Source organism: Amia ocellicauda, chromosome 3 (genome assembly GCF_036373705.1).
Source record: "Amia ocellicauda isolate fAmiCal2 chromosome 3, fAmiCal2.hap1, whole genome shotgun sequence".
Taxonomy (NCBI): Eukaryota; Metazoa; Chordata; class Actinopteri; order Amiiformes; family Amiidae; genus Amia; species Amia ocellicauda.
This window is the reverse complement of record NC_089852.1, coordinates 52638099-52657724: the sequence shown is the minus strand read 5'-3', so window position 1 is coordinate 52657724 and position 19626 is coordinate 52638099. Positions and strand designations below refer to the sequence as shown.

The following is a 19626-nucleotide window of genomic DNA, read 5'->3' as shown; positions in this document are numbered from 1 at the left end:
AGCTATCTAACAATAAATTAAATTAGTAATTGTTAGCATCTCTTTTTGAATTGTCGGTGGTGGGTGGGTAGTTGTCTTTTTACTGTTTTAGTGTATATGGTTAGGTTTCAAAGTTTCAATGTGTTAATTGTCTTTGGGATTTGTTAAAGTTGATCTCTCTCTCTCTCTCTCTCTCTCTCTCTCTCTATATATATATATATATATATATATATATATATACACCAATCAGCCATAACATTATGACCACTGACAGGTGAAGTGAATAACACTGATAACCTCATTATCATGGCACCTGTCAGTGGGTGGGATATATTAGGCAGCAAGTGAACATTTTATCCTCAAAGTTGATGTGTTAGAAGCAGGACAAATGGGCAAGCGTAAGGATCTGAGCGACTTTGACAAGTGCCAAATTGTGATGGCTAGATGACTGGGTCAGAGCATCTCCAAAACTGCAGCTCTTGTGGGGTGTTCCCAGTCTGCAGTGCTCAGTACCTATCAAAAGTGGTCCAAGGAAGGAAAAGCGCTGAACCGGTGACTGGGTCATGGGCGGCCAAGGCTCATTGATGCACATGGGGAGCGAAGGCTGGCCCATGTGATCCGATCCAACAGACGAGCTACTGTAGCTCAAATTGCTGAAAGAGTTCATGCTGGTTCTGATAGAAAGGTGTCAGAACACACAGTGCATCGCAGTTTGTTGCGTATGGGGCTGCGTAGTCGCAGATCAGTCAGGGTGCCCATGCTGACTCCTATCCACTGCCGAAAGCGCCTACAATGGGCACGTGAGCATCAGAACTGGACCACGGAGCAATAGGAGAAGGTGGCCTGGTCTGATGAATCACGAGTTCAAGGTGTTAACTTGGCCTCCAAATTCCCCAGATCTTAATTCAATCGAGCATCTGTGGGATGTGCTGGACAAACAAGTCCGACACAACGTCTTGGTGCCAGATACTACAGCACACTATCAGAGGTCTAGTGGAGTCCATGCCTCGATGGGTCAGGGCTGTTTTGTCGGCAAAAGGGGGACCTACACAATATTAGGCAGGTGGTCATAATGTTATGGTATACACACTATCGGTCAAAAGTTTTAGAACACCTACATTTTTGCAGTTTCTATAGAATTTTATGGAGTTTAATGTCTCAAAGTACTCTGAAATTAAAGCATAGAACAAATAAATAATTGGAGATAATAAATAAATCATGGAATTGTTTTGTTTAACAAAAGTTAACCCCTTAAGCTGACAAACCCCTCTGGTACCCTTAAAGGGCACTAAATCCATGTGCTTCTCCTTAATCCCATGTGTACTCCTCATTGTTGTGTTGTTTGCCAGGTGTTTGGTATCCCATGAAAGCTGAGACTCTCAGATTTATAACGATGTGAAGCATTCTCTGATGTAAAAAATCTGTTTCCAAGTAACCCCACATTTACACCCCCCCTCCCCCACCACGCATTCTGAAATAGGGGGGGTGGGGGTTTACTTGGTCTGAGTAGGAATACAAAAAATATTGACAATTATGACATATTCTGGAACCAGACCGTCTACAAGACCATCCACATTTTGGTAGAAGCAACACACACCCGCAGAGAGCTCAAAATGTCAAGATGGAAAACTCTGTACTAATACACAACGAATGTTACATAATAGGATCTGAATTTATCTGTGTGTGAACATCAAATAATATATACTGGATTAATCATTAGCCTATTTGCAAAGAAATCCAATCAAAACTGAGACTTCCTCCCCCCCGACCCGGAGCAGTCTGCTCGTTCCCCCCTGGGCTCTGAATGATGGCGGGCGAGACGGAAACTATAAACCGGATGTGTCTGAGAATTAAAACGTGCTGGTAGCCAAGGGAATAAGCTTTCAAACCATGTGCGCATTGTAGGAATACAGTGTAACTTCTATATACAGGAGCTGCATGTAACACTGCCAAATAATGTTTAAGATGTAGGGTGTAGTAGTATAGCTCTGAAATGTACATTATTGTTCAGTTTTTGGTTACCTAAACTTGTCTGGTAGTTTACCACTTACCTTTGTACCATTTCAGGTTATTCACTGGACTTGAGCTGCTTAAATTTCAATAACAACTGGAAAAATTGGGTGTTCTAAAACTTTTGAGCGGTAGTGTGTGTGTATATATATATATATATTAACAAAAATATTTATCTTTGAACTTTTTACTTGTTGCTTGTCATTCTCATTCACTTTTTTTACATTATGTACACTCATCTTCTAACAGTCTAATTTTGTTAAAATTGACCATTTATATAACTCACCATACACCACATTTATTACATTGAATAAAACAAGTATCAGTTTATTTGTCAAAGTTTCTATAGGAGGTTCTAATTATCATAATTTGGATATATACAATATTTCCAGTATATTTCCTGCTGATATAAATGCAGACAAAACTTATAAACACCATCTTATTGATTTAGACTAGTATACAGAATTAAACACTTCTGGCCAACTTAATATCCTTTGTCTACTCTTATTTTTCCTAACAAAAAATATAATTAACCTGAAGTCACAAAAACATAATTCTGTTTTTTAAAAGACAAAACATTTTTTGCAAGAGTAATTGATTCCAATACTACCACTTATATTACTACTAATAATAATAATACTACATACATACATACATACATACATTGTATGCAACAATCATTCATGTTATATCTATACATCTTACTTGTGAATTTTATATTAAAGGAAGACAGACACAAATCAAAACACACTAGTTAAGTCGATTATTTAACTGTTCCTTTCCACCTCTGAACACTCATGTAAACAAGAATACATCCATTCTGGGCAACTGACCTGAAAACAGCACGTTATTCTTACAATAAATTTGTCTTTCTCAGGACAATCATTTCATGATACAACATAAAACAGAGAGTGTGTGTGGCTATTCTGTCAAATTGTTCAATTAGAAACAGCTGCTCTTGCCTGTATTGTATTTTCAAAATCTCTAAATGTAATTGAATTTAGTCAAATAAAATACAAGCCTCTGATTTGTTTTATGTGTAAAACATTGTTTTATTCTCAAACTAAGAGTCAGCTTGTAAACAATGTAAACATGCACGTATCCATTTCCAATTGCCACTTTATCAAGTGGAGCTAGAGCCTCACCCTGCAGGACACCAGACAAAATAAACCCTGATTTATAAATAATAATATTTATGATGTTTTTGGGGGGATTTTGTTCAATAAATGTTTGTGACTACTTGTTCACACTTTAGTTTTGGCAGCCTCTGTATTGTATCAGTAGGCTGTAGAAGCACTGGTTTAATTGATAAGATGACCAAACAAATAACATTTTGGTTAAATAGACACAATTGTCTTGCTCGTGGAAATGCAAAAAATCTCTATTGAAAAACAAAACACCAACAACAAAAAAACTACCAAATGCATTGATGTAATTCTATATACTTAAAATAGACAATATTGGCAACATTAAAATCAAAATCATTTTTTTTCAGTTTGGAGTTTTAATGAGGAGGCTCATAATTGTGCTGTGGTCTGTATATCATGTAGTTCCACTATATTCAAACAATAATTGCATTGCACTGCTTTGCAAATGTGAGCCATAATTTATAGTTACAAAACAAAGTCAATTAATCTAGTAAAGTTAACTAGAAAGAAAAAAACATGTACTTGTTGTAAAAGCCGTTGATGGTCTGGTATTATGTATATTTACCAGAAATAAGTTATTATTAGTATTTTGTTCTTAGCAGATCCCCTGACCCAGCATGAAATGTTAAACCATCAGAAAAAATATTTTGTGCATATTTAATTTGAGAGGGAAACACATGAAATATTAAACAGACCTTAACAGTTATAAAAAAATCCCTCTGTGGGAGTAGATACAAATTTTGATAGTGCAGATAGACTGGAAAATTGTTCATGCCATGGTAGTTTAGATTATTCTGAACAAAACTATTTTCCATGTAACTCACATAGAAAGGTATATAATCTTTTATTGTTCCCTCCAGATTTTTTCTTTATGTAATAGCACATACGGTTAATCTCTGGACATAATACATTTTCAAAGTTTTCTTTCCTTGTTTCCAAATTAAAGGAAAGTGCAGACAATAACAAAAACATATTTTATTTAATACCAAAAACTCCTGAGGAACATTGGACGAAGTTTGTCAGATGTGAGCAAAATGCAATGAGGGCGACGCATATTTCGTATTTGTATCCCTCCTCTACTTACATTTGTGTTGACAAATCATAAAAGATAAAAACAAAATAACAAATAATGTTAAAGCCCTGATATTACTGTCCACCATTATATCTTTGTAAATTAACCTTGGAAGTAGACTGTTTTACTAGGAACTAAATTGTGCAATAGACTGTTACAAGGTTTTAGCATATATATATATATATATATATATATATATATATATATATATATATGTATATATATATATATATATATAGATAGATAGATAGATAGATAGGAAGTCAAACTCAATGCAGCAAAGCAGATATTGTAAATATCTTTAGATTAATATCAGCCAAAGAAATGTTAACACTTGCATGCTGTTTAGGACAATGTGATCAGCATTACACACTTAGAAAAAATAGAAAGAGTAAAAGTTGATTGTGAACAGCCTATTTTTTTTTAGCAACACGTTGTAGTATCGTGCAAAAGTATAGGCTGCAAGGGAATGAGGTTGCTCACCACGTTTCCTGTTTGCAACAGAAAAAGATGAGAGGAGGGTAAAAATAGACCATACTGAAGTCAAGGTAGTAAGAAGGTGTAGGATAAGGGCATCTGCTAAGAAATAAATAATAATGTAACATCCCTGATCAGAATCACTGACATTACATTGATTACAGCCTCTCCTGGGAATCCTCTTGTGAAGCTGCAATGGGAGGTAAGGAGCAAAATACGTAATAGATGTGGATATTTAGGCAGACTATAGAAAACATAATTTGATGTATATGTTCCTAAGTAGAATTTAATCCTGACATAAATTGGTTTATATTATGTATTAATGTATTTACTAGTTAATATACTTGGAAACTTTCAATTATACAATATTGATATAGTCAAAGCAGGCCTTTTTGTTTAAGTTAAGTTATATATCCTTATTGAAAGAACAAATACCACATAAAACAATATTTGGCTTAATTTCAAACAATAGGAAGAGCATACAAAAAGCATTATGCTGCATTATCCTTTTGGGAAATTATCAGATGTGTTCTCATGTACAATGTTCTCATTATGATTTATTTTGTACTGAACATGTAACCTTGGTATCACTAGCTATGAACAGTAAGGATATTTTGCTCTTTGCTTTTGCTTCTTTTATAGGACACAACATTTGTGACTGTCTTAGGCCTACACTTAATCTGCACTTGACCCACCCATATTAAACATGTTTACTCTATCGTGGTTTATTTTATCGTCATTTTCTATTAATTATCAATGAAAATGCAACTGGGTACATTTTGAATTCGCGATTCACAGGTATATGTAGGTCAGGTAGGTCAGTGTTTATATAACCTTACTAAGAAATAGCAACACTGATTTTCTTCAATACATATTTATGTTTAAGTTAATATATATATCCTTCGTTTGAGCAAGCATCTACATAACACCTTGAAAATCTGAAGTTGATACATATTTAGATTATAATGCTCTAGTCTGAACATGCTTCATTTGAATACTAAGGTGATTAAGGTGCTTCCAAGCAAATTTGGGTTCAATCTTTTGGCTAATTTTACTTTGATGACAGTAAATATGATATATTTGGAACCTACGTGGACAGGAAGATCTTTTAATGTATTGAATGTCTACCTGACGTTTTGAAATCCATAATAATAATAATAATAATAATAATAATAATAATAATAATAATAATAATAATAATAGCATCATAAAATAAATTAAAACTGTTTAGGTTACAATTACCTGTTATTTTGAAAGTAATTTCAAAAGTCAGATCTTTTGTAAAATTCTGTTTTAGTACATGTGTGGAAAACAAGCAAAGCCTGCTTTAGAAAACTCAGGCCTACCCTTTTGTACTCTGTTTGAAACTTCCTTACTGGCTGAATACCTAAATAGTATTAAATAACAGTAATTAGAATAATAAGTTTGACATGCAAGACCCAAATCTATGCATCTGCAAAGAAATGTCTTGAAAGAAACTGAAAATAAACAAATTATTGGGTTTCCTGTAGATGTTCGTTTCTAATTATTTCAGACAGTTTCTGATGTCTGCAGAATACAGGAAATAAATATAATAATTTAGTACCTTGGAAGTTTTGGTTCTGTATTTAATTATTTTCAGGATTTCCATCAGAAAATGTATTAAAGCAACTAAAATAAATATCAGCATTTTAGCATTTAAGCCGAGTCTGTCTATTTAATATATATTTGCAGCTATTGATTTTTGCATGTGCCCTAAATATTATGAAGTAAACAGTCAAACAAATCAAATCTCTAATTTTACGCAGACTTTAATATGTCATACACACATAATTTACAATAGTAAGGGTAATGGATTCCTTTTATATTCCAACCAGGAATTACCCCCAAAACACCAATAAATAAATTGTAGTCTATTTTCCATACTTTAACAATAATATTTTGAAAGTTACAATTTTCCAGTTGAGTAAAATGTGTGTTACAATGAATCAATGAATACACTTTTCACCAATTTTAAATTAAAGTGCAACCTTTGCAAATGTAACATAATAAATCACAAGAGGAAATAATATATATATATATATATATATATATATATATATATTATTGTGCTTAATATATAATAATAAATAAAGTGCCATTTATGCAATTCAATGTATTTAGGGCCAGATTAAATCAAAATTTTGACCCACCTCTAATAGCAAACTACAAACCTGTACATCATAGCGGTTACATTTATGAAAGTAGCAAAGAAAGTGGCATCTAACTAAAAATGAAGCTGCAACTAAGTACAGTTCTGTAGTTTTCTATTAGCGGGTGGATCAAAGTTTTGATTTAATCTGGCCCTTAATTTAACTGAGCTGTAATTTAGGATAAAATAACAAGTTAATGTATTTTATACAAGCAATATACGCTGAAACTGATTTGTTAAGAGATCAATTTGTACCAAAATGTTTGATGTAACAGAATGGAAAATATCAGTAAACCTTTTAAAACAAGTTTGCATTTCAAAAATACTGTTTAGTTACGCAAATTAAGAAATTCAACCCACAGAATTTCATTGAGATAATTAAATTATTGCCAAAAAGGTGAAATGGCACAATATTTTAACCTGTAAAATATTTCAAAATGCCTGAAGACAGGAAATACGTGAAATGTTATTGAAAAAGAGGCTGCCCTGAAAGAATACTTTTCTTCCTTTGAAAGAAAAGGATTGTCATGATAATTTTGTCTTTTTGTGGATGCCTTTATTCAAGGTGGCTTTCAATCATTAACAGTGTACTGTATTACAACAGTAATACCACCATTATAAGGATAATCATCCATGAATTATAGTGAATTAATTAAGAGAAGAGAAGGTCTAAAGGTGAAACTGTAGGCTTTTCAAGTTTGGGAAACAGATGGTGAGCGTGTGATATCTTTTGGACAACCACGGCCTACTTATTCTTGGCACATTATACTATTATCAAATTTTACAGTTTTTATGTGATTTTTCTTATCATGATCTTAAACACTAAGAGCGTTGCTTTCCTGCCACACAAAGTCATTTACACACAGAGATGAAGGGGTCTTGCTTGCATGCAGTAAGTGGAATGTGTAGACAAATTTTGCACAGATTTTCTTTCATTTAATTAGGGTAAAATTCAAATATGTGTGTATACAACAGCGGTGACAACATAACAGACCCGGTAAAGAGATAAAGAGACTTTCACATTCTTTCTCTTTCTCTGATTAAAAATGTTTTTCATGGCCCAGGACTGGATGTTTGAACCAGTCTGCTCTGAAATGGCTGTCAGTAACAGCTGTTGTTTTGGCAGCTGTTGTTTTTCCTTCTGTTTATCATTTTACTGCCATCAAAAAAGTGTCTATTAAGTGTTGTCTATCCCTAATTCAATGCACGCTCATTGGGAATAATTACCATTAGCTCAGTATCGCCTACTGCGTCTGTGCATGGTTGAAGTCACATCAAACAAAAACTCATTATCAAACACGTTTTATAAATTGTTCCAAGGGAAATTTTCCCATAAAATGCATTGCCGATCTGAAACTGGACATTTGATATTTATAAATAAAACCTCTTCTGAGGATATTTAGAAGGCCTCTTGCTACCTGACTTATTCATGTGTGCCAATTTAATGATTGTGTTTCAACGGTCTTTCACTTTTTGAATGCCCACTAAAATGAACCACAAGGGCTGGTTAAATAGTACATACATCAATCAATATGAAGACAGCAGAACACTAGTTTTCGTCCTTAGAGGAGGCTTCACTAAATCACAGACGTCACCTAAATCGTGATGACATTAATGGGTTTTCAAACTAAAATGGTCAGGAAGAAGAAAGCACAAGAATTGCAATGATGCTCACATAGGTATATATTTTTCATGTTACAATCAGTGTTTGTGGACAGCTAAAAGACTTGAAAATGACAGGTGGAAATAAAGATGAAAAGGTCAACAGGTGAGAAGAACACAGTTTCTTCTGAATGCGATGTCATTTATTTCAGTTTAATAATTAAATATGTTTGTAGGAAAGACATGAAAAACCAGCTTCTCATTCATGAAGAAAAACTGTTGTATTATTTTTTTAACTCTTTATGTCTTCTCCATAGATTCCGGAAGCTGTTTAGTTATACATCAAAATTATAGTTACCATTGCAAATTATGTGGAACAAAGTCCAGCTTATGTAGACAGATCTTGAATATGAAACACATATCCAAGTATGCAGCAATTGAGCATCAGACCCTCTAAGAAAAGACCAATCAGTGCAGGAGATTTGTACTCTGGACTAGGAGAGTGGTGATAGTGTAAAAGTGATAACACACACAAACAAATCCATATTTCGCCATATAATTAATTACTGCTCAAAAATGAAGGCAACACAGACATTACTAGACCATTTGTCACAGTGCCAATAATTATATATACACTATATATTCCATAACTATTCACTACAGAATAATGACGAAGCAGGAACTATAGTGTGATTGACATAATTCCCAAGGAGATGAGCTTTTCTGTATTTTGATTCTTTGCCCTGAATATATTCTATACATCTATTATTCTACAGAATGATTTTTACAAGCAGTTTAATGTGTGAAATGTATACAGTAAATGTAATAATCTAACTATACTGTAGATACTTAGACTATAATTTGAGGCAAGCTGAACAGCTTTGATAGGCAGGGTGTTTTACTGTTCAATGCAAGGTTTTTCATGTTTTCAAGTTAAACAATGCCAAAATTAATCTGAATATTTTGTTCAGGCCTGCATAACAACTGAGGACACTAACAGCCCTTTAAAAGTGTGTGTGTGTGTGTGTGTGTGTATTATTTTGAAATATTTTTATTTAATGTAAAGGTTTGTCAGTAGATGAGTACTGTCTTTGAAGGGTCTTTGAAGAATAAACCTCAGAAATATGTACCAATACAATGAAGTATTATGGCAATATATTGTTTTTATAAATTGGTTTATTTCTTTCATGTGTCTGTCTTTCAGAATGTACTTCTCTCTGGGTCGGTCTGGCAATAACAGCAATAGCACTGCTCATATCTGTTTGTTTAAATGTCATCTTCTACAGACAAAGAAAAGGTGGGTGCTGTCTCAGTAATATTTAAAACTGATGATATATGTAACCCTGTGCACAAAGTGTCATGTCCTCAGTTTCTACAGTCAAAGGGTGGATGGGGTGGTCTCTAAACTGTGCTAAATGTACCTGCACTTCATTTTTTACTACTGCAGTACAAATTCCAGGAAATATTGAATGACGACTCCCCCGTTCCCCATCTCACATGTCCTTTCATGTGTTCACAATTAAATGTCTGTGCGCTTATTGTTTTACATTGTGCATTGCTTGAAAACAGTGTACAGCAATGATGGAGCGGAAACTAAAAATATTCAGTCATTCACAGTTAAGATTATTTTACAGACAATTCATTTGCAATAAAGGAATACAGGGTGTATGTGTGTGTGAGTGGGCTGGGATGTATACCGTACTGTAAGACATAGTTTGGACCCCTACAATCTGAAATTTAGCAAACAAATTAATTATACTCAACCTCAATTTATGAATAGACTGATCGGTAACAGCTGGGCTACTATATTAATCTAAAGACAAAAACAAAACAAAATGTTTTGCTAGGTTGTGTGCATATTAGTATTTATTTGCATTGTGCATTTCCACACAAACAATGTTTCAAAACACTATGATACACATCTATAAACAAGCTGCATGTTTTTATGTAGTTATGTTTTACAGATCAGTGAGAATTTGTGCCTCATAATTTATATTCTATTATCCAAATAATTCCACTATCCACAGTCCATCCATTTAGACCCAATTAGTTTGGAAAACATAGGTTTTAATGTAATTAAATATTATAATAGGGTTACATAAATAATGATTGATAACTACATTAGTTATTGTATATGTTGTAGTTCATTACCTATGAATAGTATTGTGTTGGAATTGTTTTTTTTTGTTGTTTGTTTGTTTTTGGTGGTTCACCTTTATAATAATATTACTAACACTTTGCTAGGTAGAGAAAGTGTTAGCATTTATATGATTAAGATTAAATTATTCATGTTTATACTTTGATTTTCATTTGACATTTAATGTGTCCTTCTTACTTTGTACCAGAAATCAGAGATCGAAAAATAGGCCATGATGCTACGTGGGTGCTAACTCGGGGAAATTAATAAAATTCACGAAAATCATTACAAACAAACACTTTATGCACTTTATTTCAGCACCCAGAACTGTCGCTATTATTTTACATGATTATTTTATTCAAGGGACTGCCATGTAGCTGCAGGGGAGTACAAACTGAGCATACTCTTTGGAGAGCATTAACATTTTTTGTTTCAAATGATTTTCGTTACTTTTCTGAATTTCCCCATTGACTTACACCAAAGCAGCTCCAGTAATGTCACTGCAATTTTTTTGATCTCTGATTTCTGGTACATAGAATGAGCTGGACATGATAATCTCACTCCACAGAGTATGTTTCTACTTATAGAATGACCTGAGAAATTACAGATTTGTGGTGGACTTGCCCTTTAAGTGTACCTAGCTACAATTCATCCTCTTCTTAAGCTATAGAGGATCTCTTTACAACAATGATTACCTCAACGTAGTGGTACAGTTGTACAGTTACGTACAGTGGGGGAAAAAAGTATTTGATCCCCTGCTGATTTTGTACGTTTGCCCACTGACAAAGAAATGATCAGTCTATAATTTTAATGGTAGGTGTATTTTAGCAGTGAGAGACAGAATAACACCAAAAAAATCCAGAAAAACGCATTTCAAAAAAGTTATAAATTGATTTGCATGTTAATGAGGGAAATAAGTATTTGATCCCCTATCAATCAGCAAGATTTCTGGCTCCCAGGTGTCTTTTATACAGGTAACGAGCTGAGATTAGGAGCACTCTCTTAAAGGGAGTGCTCCTAATCTCAGCTCGTTACCTGTATACAAGACACCTGTCCACAGAAGCAATCAATCAATCAGATTCCAAACTCTCCACCACGGCCAAGACCAAAGAGCTGTCCAAGGATGTCAGGGACAAGATTGTAGACCTACACAAGGTTGGAATGGGCTACAAGACCATCGCCAAGCAGCTTGGTGAGAAGGTGACAACAGTTGGTACGATTATTCGCAAATGGAAGAAACACAAAATAACTGTCAGTCTCCCTCGGTCTGGGGCTCCATGCAAGATCTCACCTCGTGGAGTTTCAATGATCATGAGAACGGTGAGGAATCAGCCCAGAACTACACGGGAGGATCTTGTTAATGATCTCAAGGCAGCTGGGACCATAGTCACCAAGAAAACAATTGGTAACACACTACGCCGTGAAAGACTGAAATCCTGCAGCGCCCGCAAGGTCCCCCTGCTCAAGAAAGCACATGTACAGGCCCGTCTGAAGTTTGCCAACATCTGAATGATTCAGAGGAGAACTGGGTGAAAGTGTTGTGGTCAGATGAGACCAAAATCGAGCTCTTTGGCATCAACTCAACTCGCCGTGTTTGGAGGAGAAGGAATGACCCCAAGAACACCATCCCCACCGTCAAACATGGAGGTGGAAACATTATGCTTTGGGGGTGTTTTTCTGCTAAGGGGACAGGACAACTGCACCGCATAAAAGGGACAATGGACGGGGCCATGTACCGTCAAATCTTGGGTGAGAACCTCCTTCCCTCAGCAAGGGCATTGAAAATGGGTCGTGGATGGGTATTCCAGCATAACAAATGACCCAAAACACACAGCCAAGGCAACAAAGGAGTGGCTCAAGAAGAAGCATATTAAGGTCCTGGAGTGGCCTAGCCAGTCTCCAGACCTTAATCCCATAGAAAATCTGTGGAGGGAGCTGAAGGTTCGACTTGCCAAACGTCAGCCTCGAAACCTTAATGACTTGGAGAGGATCTGCAAAGAGGAGTGGGACAAAATCCCTCCTGAGATGTGTGCAAACCTGGTGGCCTATTACAAGAAACGTCTGACCTCTGTGATTGCCAACAAGGGCATTGCCACCAAGTATTAAGTCGAAGGGGTCAAATACTTATTTCCCTCATTAACATGCAAATCAATGTATAACTTTTTTGAAATGCATTTTTCTGGATTTTTTTGTTGTGATTCTGTCTCTCACTGCTAAAATACACCTACCATTAAAATTAAAGACTGATTATTTCTTTGTCAGTGGGCAAACATTCAAAATCAGCAGGGGATGAAATACTTTTTTCCCTTACTATATATTGTTCAAAGTACATTTAAAGTAACTACATGGCAAATATGCATAAAACACATGTATTTACTCACCAATGTCTGTAAATAAGGTGTGATTAAGAGTGGTAAAACGTTACCACACAACGTATACAAAACTCAAGCATATTCTTGAACTAAGCCACAGATTGTTCAAAGAACACCATGCAAGCTAACTAACCTAATTTGCAAACTTGTGACAAAAAAAAACAAAAAACAAAATAAACAAGGGTCAACTAATATTTAGACTGTCTGTGTCTCTTTACTGTGCTTCATTACTGTAGATAGAGAACTGGATGATTTATTGAGATAATTGGCCATTGAGTATCCATAACAAGCAGCACATTTTCGACATCTTTACATAACGCGACATAAAAAAACTATATTTTCACAATTTATAATTTACTATCAACATGCTCTTGCATAACAAAACATCAGATTACAGTCTCTGGATATTAATAAAACACTTTGCAATATTCTTGATTGTAATAATTGTAGAATAACTTTTATAATAATTCAGTCAATGGTAACATGCATTTGTTAGCAATCAGGTAATACATTAATGTACATATTAATTGTAATGTCTCTTCTTAGTTAACAGAGAATTAGTAAATGCCAATAATACAAATAAATCAGTTGCCTACAGTCGACTAGCTAAGAATTATCAAACAAGGATGTATTTGTGTATTGTTAACCTTGTTGTTAGCAGAAGGTCTATGCAAATAGATTGTTAACCAAATAAAGTGTGAACCAGTCATGTGTTGTCTTATTCACCCAAATGCACAATGTAATGTAAATGTTTCTCCGTCATAGACTTCATCAGATAGTTATGTATACTTATGTGTACAGGTTGTAAACAATGGGTTTTTAGAAATGCTGTGACAGCTTTGAAAAGATGGTCGGGCACAACACCAACATTTAAAGAAAACAAAAAGATTTTGCAAGCGTACAGATTATTTCCTCTGCAATGTTTCCTTCATAGTTATGTACTTTACTTTTTCTCAACCAAAAATGGCAAAATAAATGTGAATAAATTGCTCCATTTTGAAAAGTGTAAGCTGTGAAACTTGTAACCTAAGTAAATAATAATAATAATAATAATAATAATAATAATAATAATAATAATAATAATAATAATAATTATGTGGGTTTCCTTTAGGCACTCTGGTTTCCTCCCACCATCCATAGACATGCTGGTTAGTTTAATTGACCACATTAAATTGTCCTCTGTGTGTGCCCAGTGATGGACTGGTGTCCCATTGTGGGTTTATTCCTGCCTTGCGCCCTATGCTTGCTGGGACTGGCTCCAGTGTCCCCCACGACCCACATGAATAAGCAGTTTTGAAACTGGATGTATTATTACATTGTTGTTGTTTATATTATAATCATATGCAATAGGTGACTAAACTGCCAGCAGAAAGGCTTTGAAATCCTAGCTCAGGATGGCCTCCTTCCATCATGTTTTAAGATCGGATTAAGACGCATTATGATGGCCACACACCAAAGCAAAAATAAACATACAGTTACACATAACTGTGTTTCAAACTAAAATGCAGAGAACAGCATGATCCTGAAATATATACATATTTAAACAATTGAACTAGTTCTGCAGAAATCATAACATTTGTTCATGGTTTTCTTTTGTTTTGCAGATTCGCAGGAAATAATTTACCCTGAGTATGTTCCAAGGAGAAACAGGTTTGTATGATTGTTTCAACACATAATATTGTTTGTATCTTTGTGATAGTATTGGACATTGTTATTGTTCAAAATCCCTTCATGTATTTAAGAAGTTGAAGACAATCACCTGTCTCATGTCATACTGACGTAGTCAAAGGGCAAAGTGTTATGCTACAATCGTTTCTGCTTTGCTGTCCTCTCACACAAACTGCATTAGATAAAATAAGTCTTTATACAATAATAGGCACCCTTCACACCACTTATTAACTTATACAATAAATTACTTTAACTTGGGGTAACTTACTGAAGTTGTAAATTCAGGCCACATGTGGACATGTTTGTGTTTCTTACAGTTTTACTGAGATACATCTAACTGATGAAAACCCAATATATGGGAATATAAATCAAGACATCCAAGGTAAGTATTGTATACTTAAATTATTTCAATATGATTTAGTAAGGTGTTTAGTTCCATTGTCAGAAGATGGCAGTTATAGCCTGCCACACAGTTTCTTGACAAACAGTATTAAATACATATAAAACATGATTATCATATTGTAGCAAACCTCACTGGATTCCCAAAAGATTCCCAAAAGAGGGTATTACACATTTTTAAAGGTTCTGTGAATTATAGAGACAATTTGAACCCTTAGCCCTTTTGCACCTTTTGAGAGTGCAAATGTGCAAGGTCTACAAAATATTTAACTACTTATGAAGCCTGCAGATACAGCTGAGAATGTCTAGTTTATTCCTTAAACAATCGCTTTGTTTTCTATTTTATTGTTACCTATTAACAAGGACTCCTCCACACAATAACAAAAGTATCAAGAAACAAGTGTTATCCACTCAGAACGTGTTCATATTACTTTCAAGCTAGTGCCACTGGATTTATATATATATATATATATATATATATATATATATATATATATATATATATATATATATATATATATATTCCAGTGGCACTGGGTTTACATACAGTGAGGGAAAAAAGTATCTGATCCCCTGCTGATTTTGTATGTTTGCACACTGACAAATAAATGATCAGTCTATAATTTTAATGGTAGGTGTATTTTAACAGTGAGAGACAGAATAACAACAAAACAATCCAGAAAAACGCATTTCAAAAAAGTTATAAATTGATTTGCATGTTAATAAGTGAAATAAGTATTTGACCCCTTCGACTTAGTACTTGGTGGCAAAACCCTTGTTGGCAATCACAGGTCAGACGTTTCTTGTAGTTGGCCACCAGGTTTGCACACATCTCAGGAGGGATTTTGTCCCACTCCTCTTTGCAGATCCTCTCCAAGCCATTAAGGTTTCGAGGCTGACGTTTGGCAACTCGAACCTTCAGCTCCCTCCACAGATTTTCTATGGGCATAAGGTCTGGAGACTGGCTAGGCCACTCCAGGACCTTAATGTGCTTCTTCTTGAGCCACTCCTTTGTTGCCTTGGCTGTGTGTTTTGGGCCATTTTCATGCTGGGATTACCCATCCACAACCCATTTTCAATGCCCTGGCTGAGGAAAGGTGGTTCTCACCCACTCCATTGTCCCTTTGATGCGGTGCAGTTGTCCTGTCCCTTTAGCAGAAAAACACCCCCAAAGCATAATGTTTCCACCTCCATGTTTGACGGTGGGGATGGTGTTCTTGGGGTCATTCCTTCTCCTCCAAACACGGCGAGTTGAGTTGATGCCAAAGAGCTCGATTTTGGTCTCATCTGACCACAACACTTTCACCCAGTTCTCCTCTGAATCATTCAGATGTTGGCAAACTTCAGATGGGCCTGTACATGTGCTTTTTTGAGCAGGGGTACCTTGTGGGCGCTGCAGGATTTTAGTCCTTCACGGCGTAGTGTGTTACCAATTGTTTTCTTGGTGACTATGGTCCCAGCTGCCTTGAGATCATTAACAAGATCCTCCCATGTAGTTCCGGGCTGATTCCTCACCGTTCTCATGATCTTTGAAACTCCATGAGGTGAGATCTTGCATGGAGCCCCAAACCGAGGGAGACTGACAGTTATTTTGTGTTTCTTCCATTTGCGAATAATCGCACCAACTGTTGTCACCTTCTCACCAAGCTGCTTGGCAATGGTCTTGTAGCCCATTCCAGCCTTGTGTAGGTCTACAATCTTGTCCCTTACATCCTTGGACAGCTCTTTGGTCTTGGCCATGTTGGAGAGTTTGGAATCTGATTGATTGATTGCTTCTGTGGACAGGTGTCTTTTTTCAGGTCACGAGCTGAGATTAGGAGCACTCCCCTTAAGAGAGTGCTCCTAATCTCAGCTCGTTACCTGTATAAAAGACACGTGGGAGTCAGAAATCTTGCTGATTGATAGGGGATCAAATACTTATTTCCCTCATTAACATGCAAATCAATTTATAACTTTTTTGAAATGCGTTTTTCTGGATTTTTTTGGTGTTATTCTGTCTCTCACTGTTAAAATACACCTACCATTAAAATTATAGACTGATCATTTCTTTGTCAGTGGGCAAACGTACAAAATCAGCAGCGGATCAAATACTTTTTTCCCCCACTGTATAACATGTATACAAAAGCTATACAAAAGCTTTGGGCTTTTTTCTGAAACAAAATACATGAATGTTACCACCTATTTTATAGTTTTGCCACTAGTCTTGTCTTTCTAAAATGATGCACACTCCTTTTTCTAAACACTGCACACTCTTTTATTAGATGCACATCTCTATTTAAACAACTCCATATATTTCTTATATTTCACCAATTTTAAATGCTTTCACTTTTTATCTTTTAAAATGACACAATTGTTCAATCTTCCTTGTGGGGTTTCTTTGTGTATTGTGCAGTTTAGAAATGGCTCCCTGGGACAGTTATAACATGGTGTCACAATTGATTCACTACAAAATACTGTAAAGAAACAAAAAACTCTGATATTCTTCTGAGAACCTTTGCTTTGAATCCTGTCAGTATGTTTTCTTTTGTAATGGTGTGTGTGCTTTTCTGTTTGCTTGTTTCTAAAGCCTCCGATGAATATGGCTTTGATGAAGTTTGTTATGAGCAGATGAAAGCTCCAAGACATCAGCAGAGACAAAGAAAGGTTTGGGCCTGTCATACACGCAAGAAATTCAAATCATTAAAGCTAAATTATTGTATGGGTAATTGTATGATGTCTTTTTCAAACCCAAAATGTATCAGTATATCCTCTGTTAATAATAATAATAATAATAATAATAATAATAATAATAATAATAATAATAATAATAATAATACATTATTATTATGCATATTAAATGATTACTACACAACAGCAGTTTACAAAGTAATGCAGTTGGGGAGAAAAAAAAACATATTCACCTGAATTGCTACAGTTAAATGTATGGATTGAGCATTTGCTGAATTATGTCTCCACTATACTTTCACTTTTTATGTATGTATATATCTATGCCTTTTCATATATTTAAAGCCCCTTCTAATTGTCAGAGATGTGGCTTAATCAAGTATCCAAAAATAACTTATAGGAATTACAGTAAGCATTTACAGTAAGCATTACAATAAGATTCTGCTATTCTCATTTAAATATGATATGCATTTTGAGCTTCAGCATTTGTGCATTTTGACTTTCAGCTTGCGGTCTCTCAGTGTAATCTTTTCTTAGCACTCTATACAATAACAAGTTTGCTGTGGCCATTAACCCCAAAAGAGCAGATCAGTTATCACAGACCCAGGTCAGCTAGTGAGGCTGTTGTGACCCACTAGGGAGCTAATGCTGCCCTCTCCCCTCTTCTCAGCAGGTTGCTCCTGACCAAAACATGTGCTATGCCTCCCTGGACTTGACAGTGGAGAAGAAGAAGAGGAAAAAACGAAAGAAACAACAGCAAACCAGCCAGGAGCTCCTGGATGTAGAAACAGAAGGGCATCTGCCCTCTCGATCCTGCAGCATCTACCTCAACAGCCAGCAGCTGGTGGAAGAAGATGAGGAGGCCATTCACGATGACCCTGCCCGCATCTTTAGCATGCTGAACAAGAGCCAGACTCTGACGACCGACAGTGTGTAAATACTACATGCCCTGCGCACGTTTTTTGAACCAGCTTTACATTACGAGCATGGGGACTTACTGAGGACTTACAAATAAATGTTATTGATTCTCACCGGTAAGAATGTCAGGGCAATTAAAACGGTTACGGTTGCACAAAATCTCAGATTTCCAATAACCGTAGAAAGCCCTTCAGTCAAGGAGGAGTTATCATTAACACTAAGCGAAGTCCCTGCAGGCAAAAGTCAACATTAAGCAGTGCCAGGTGTAAGTTGATCAATCCAGCTGCAGGGGGAGTAGTTTGTAAATGGGAATCCTAATAACATTATTCATATTGGGCCTGGAGAGGAGACTATAATTCCTGCAGCAGTACTGCTTACAATTTCTAGTAATAATTTAAATGGGATTTAAATTAGGATGACCAGAGCTGAACCTAGTTGATTAAGTGTGTCTGGGAAAGTATAAGACTTTGTTTGAATAAAAGGCAGAGAATCCACTTTGTGGGTGGCACGTAATAAAAAATAGTCAAGACCCTAACAGGACTTGATGACACACTGATAGTGAGAGTCTTCTTCACTTAAGAAGAAGTTCATTGTGGCCTACGAAAAGGATTGAAATGATTTAGCAAGGTTTCTTTGCACAATTATTTTAAATGTTGGGCCAAACCTTCTGCTCGTCTACCTATCAGGCTTTTCTACTGGGATTTTTCTACTTCATTTGTTTTATTGATGTGTGTGGCCATAGTGACTATATTGTAATTGTCTTTATTTTGCCATACATCTGCTGTGACGCATGCTATACTAATAAAAATGTATTGATTGACTGATTGATGATTGATCTGCTGATCATAAACACACTATTTACAGGTGGGTCTCATCTTGAAAAAGTAAGAGGCTTCTACCAGACAGATAGACACCATCAATTACTGTCTTCATTATTTGCAATTGGCAGATGGGTCAAAGTTTTCATTTTACCTTGGTCTAAATGCGATCAATAATGAAACCTTTGTTTA

General features: G+C 35.5%; 1 protein-coding gene across 2 annotated transcripts; it reads left to right on the top strand.

Moving 5' to 3' along the window:
- The first annotated feature begins 4737 nt into the window (after window positions 1–4737).
- On the top strand, window positions 4738–19442 carry LOC136746988 (T-cell receptor-associated transmembrane adapter 1). 2 transcript variants are annotated; one of them, XM_066699924.1, is made up of 6 exons: window positions 4738–4888; window positions 9663–9755; window positions 14572–14617; window positions 14953–15017; window positions 17601–17677; window positions 18372–19442. In XM_066699924.1, the coding sequence occupies exons 1-6, from the start codon at window positions 4882–4884 to the stop codon at window positions 18633–18635; spliced, it is 552 nt and encodes a 183-aa protein (XP_066556021.1). In that variant the 5' UTR covers window positions 4738–4881; the 3' UTR covers window positions 18636–19442. The 2 variants fall into 2 exon arrangements, with proteins under 2 accessions (XP_066556021.1, XP_066556019.1); XM_066699922.1 differs by having other exon boundaries at window positions 18369–19442.
- Window positions 19443–19626: the final 184 nt, after the last annotated feature.

Bases quoted from the DNA above. Each gene is read 5' to 3' on its own strand.
- LOC136746988 (XM_066699922.1), top strand. The intron at 9,756-14,571 runs GTGGGTGCTGTC...TTTGTTTTGCAG, and splicing joins CTTCTACAGACAAAGAAAAG to ATTCGCAGGAAATAATTTAC. The intron at 15,018-17,600 runs GTAAGTATTGTA...TTGTTTCTAAAG, and splicing joins TATAAATCAAGACATCCAAG to CCTCCGATGAATATGGCTTT.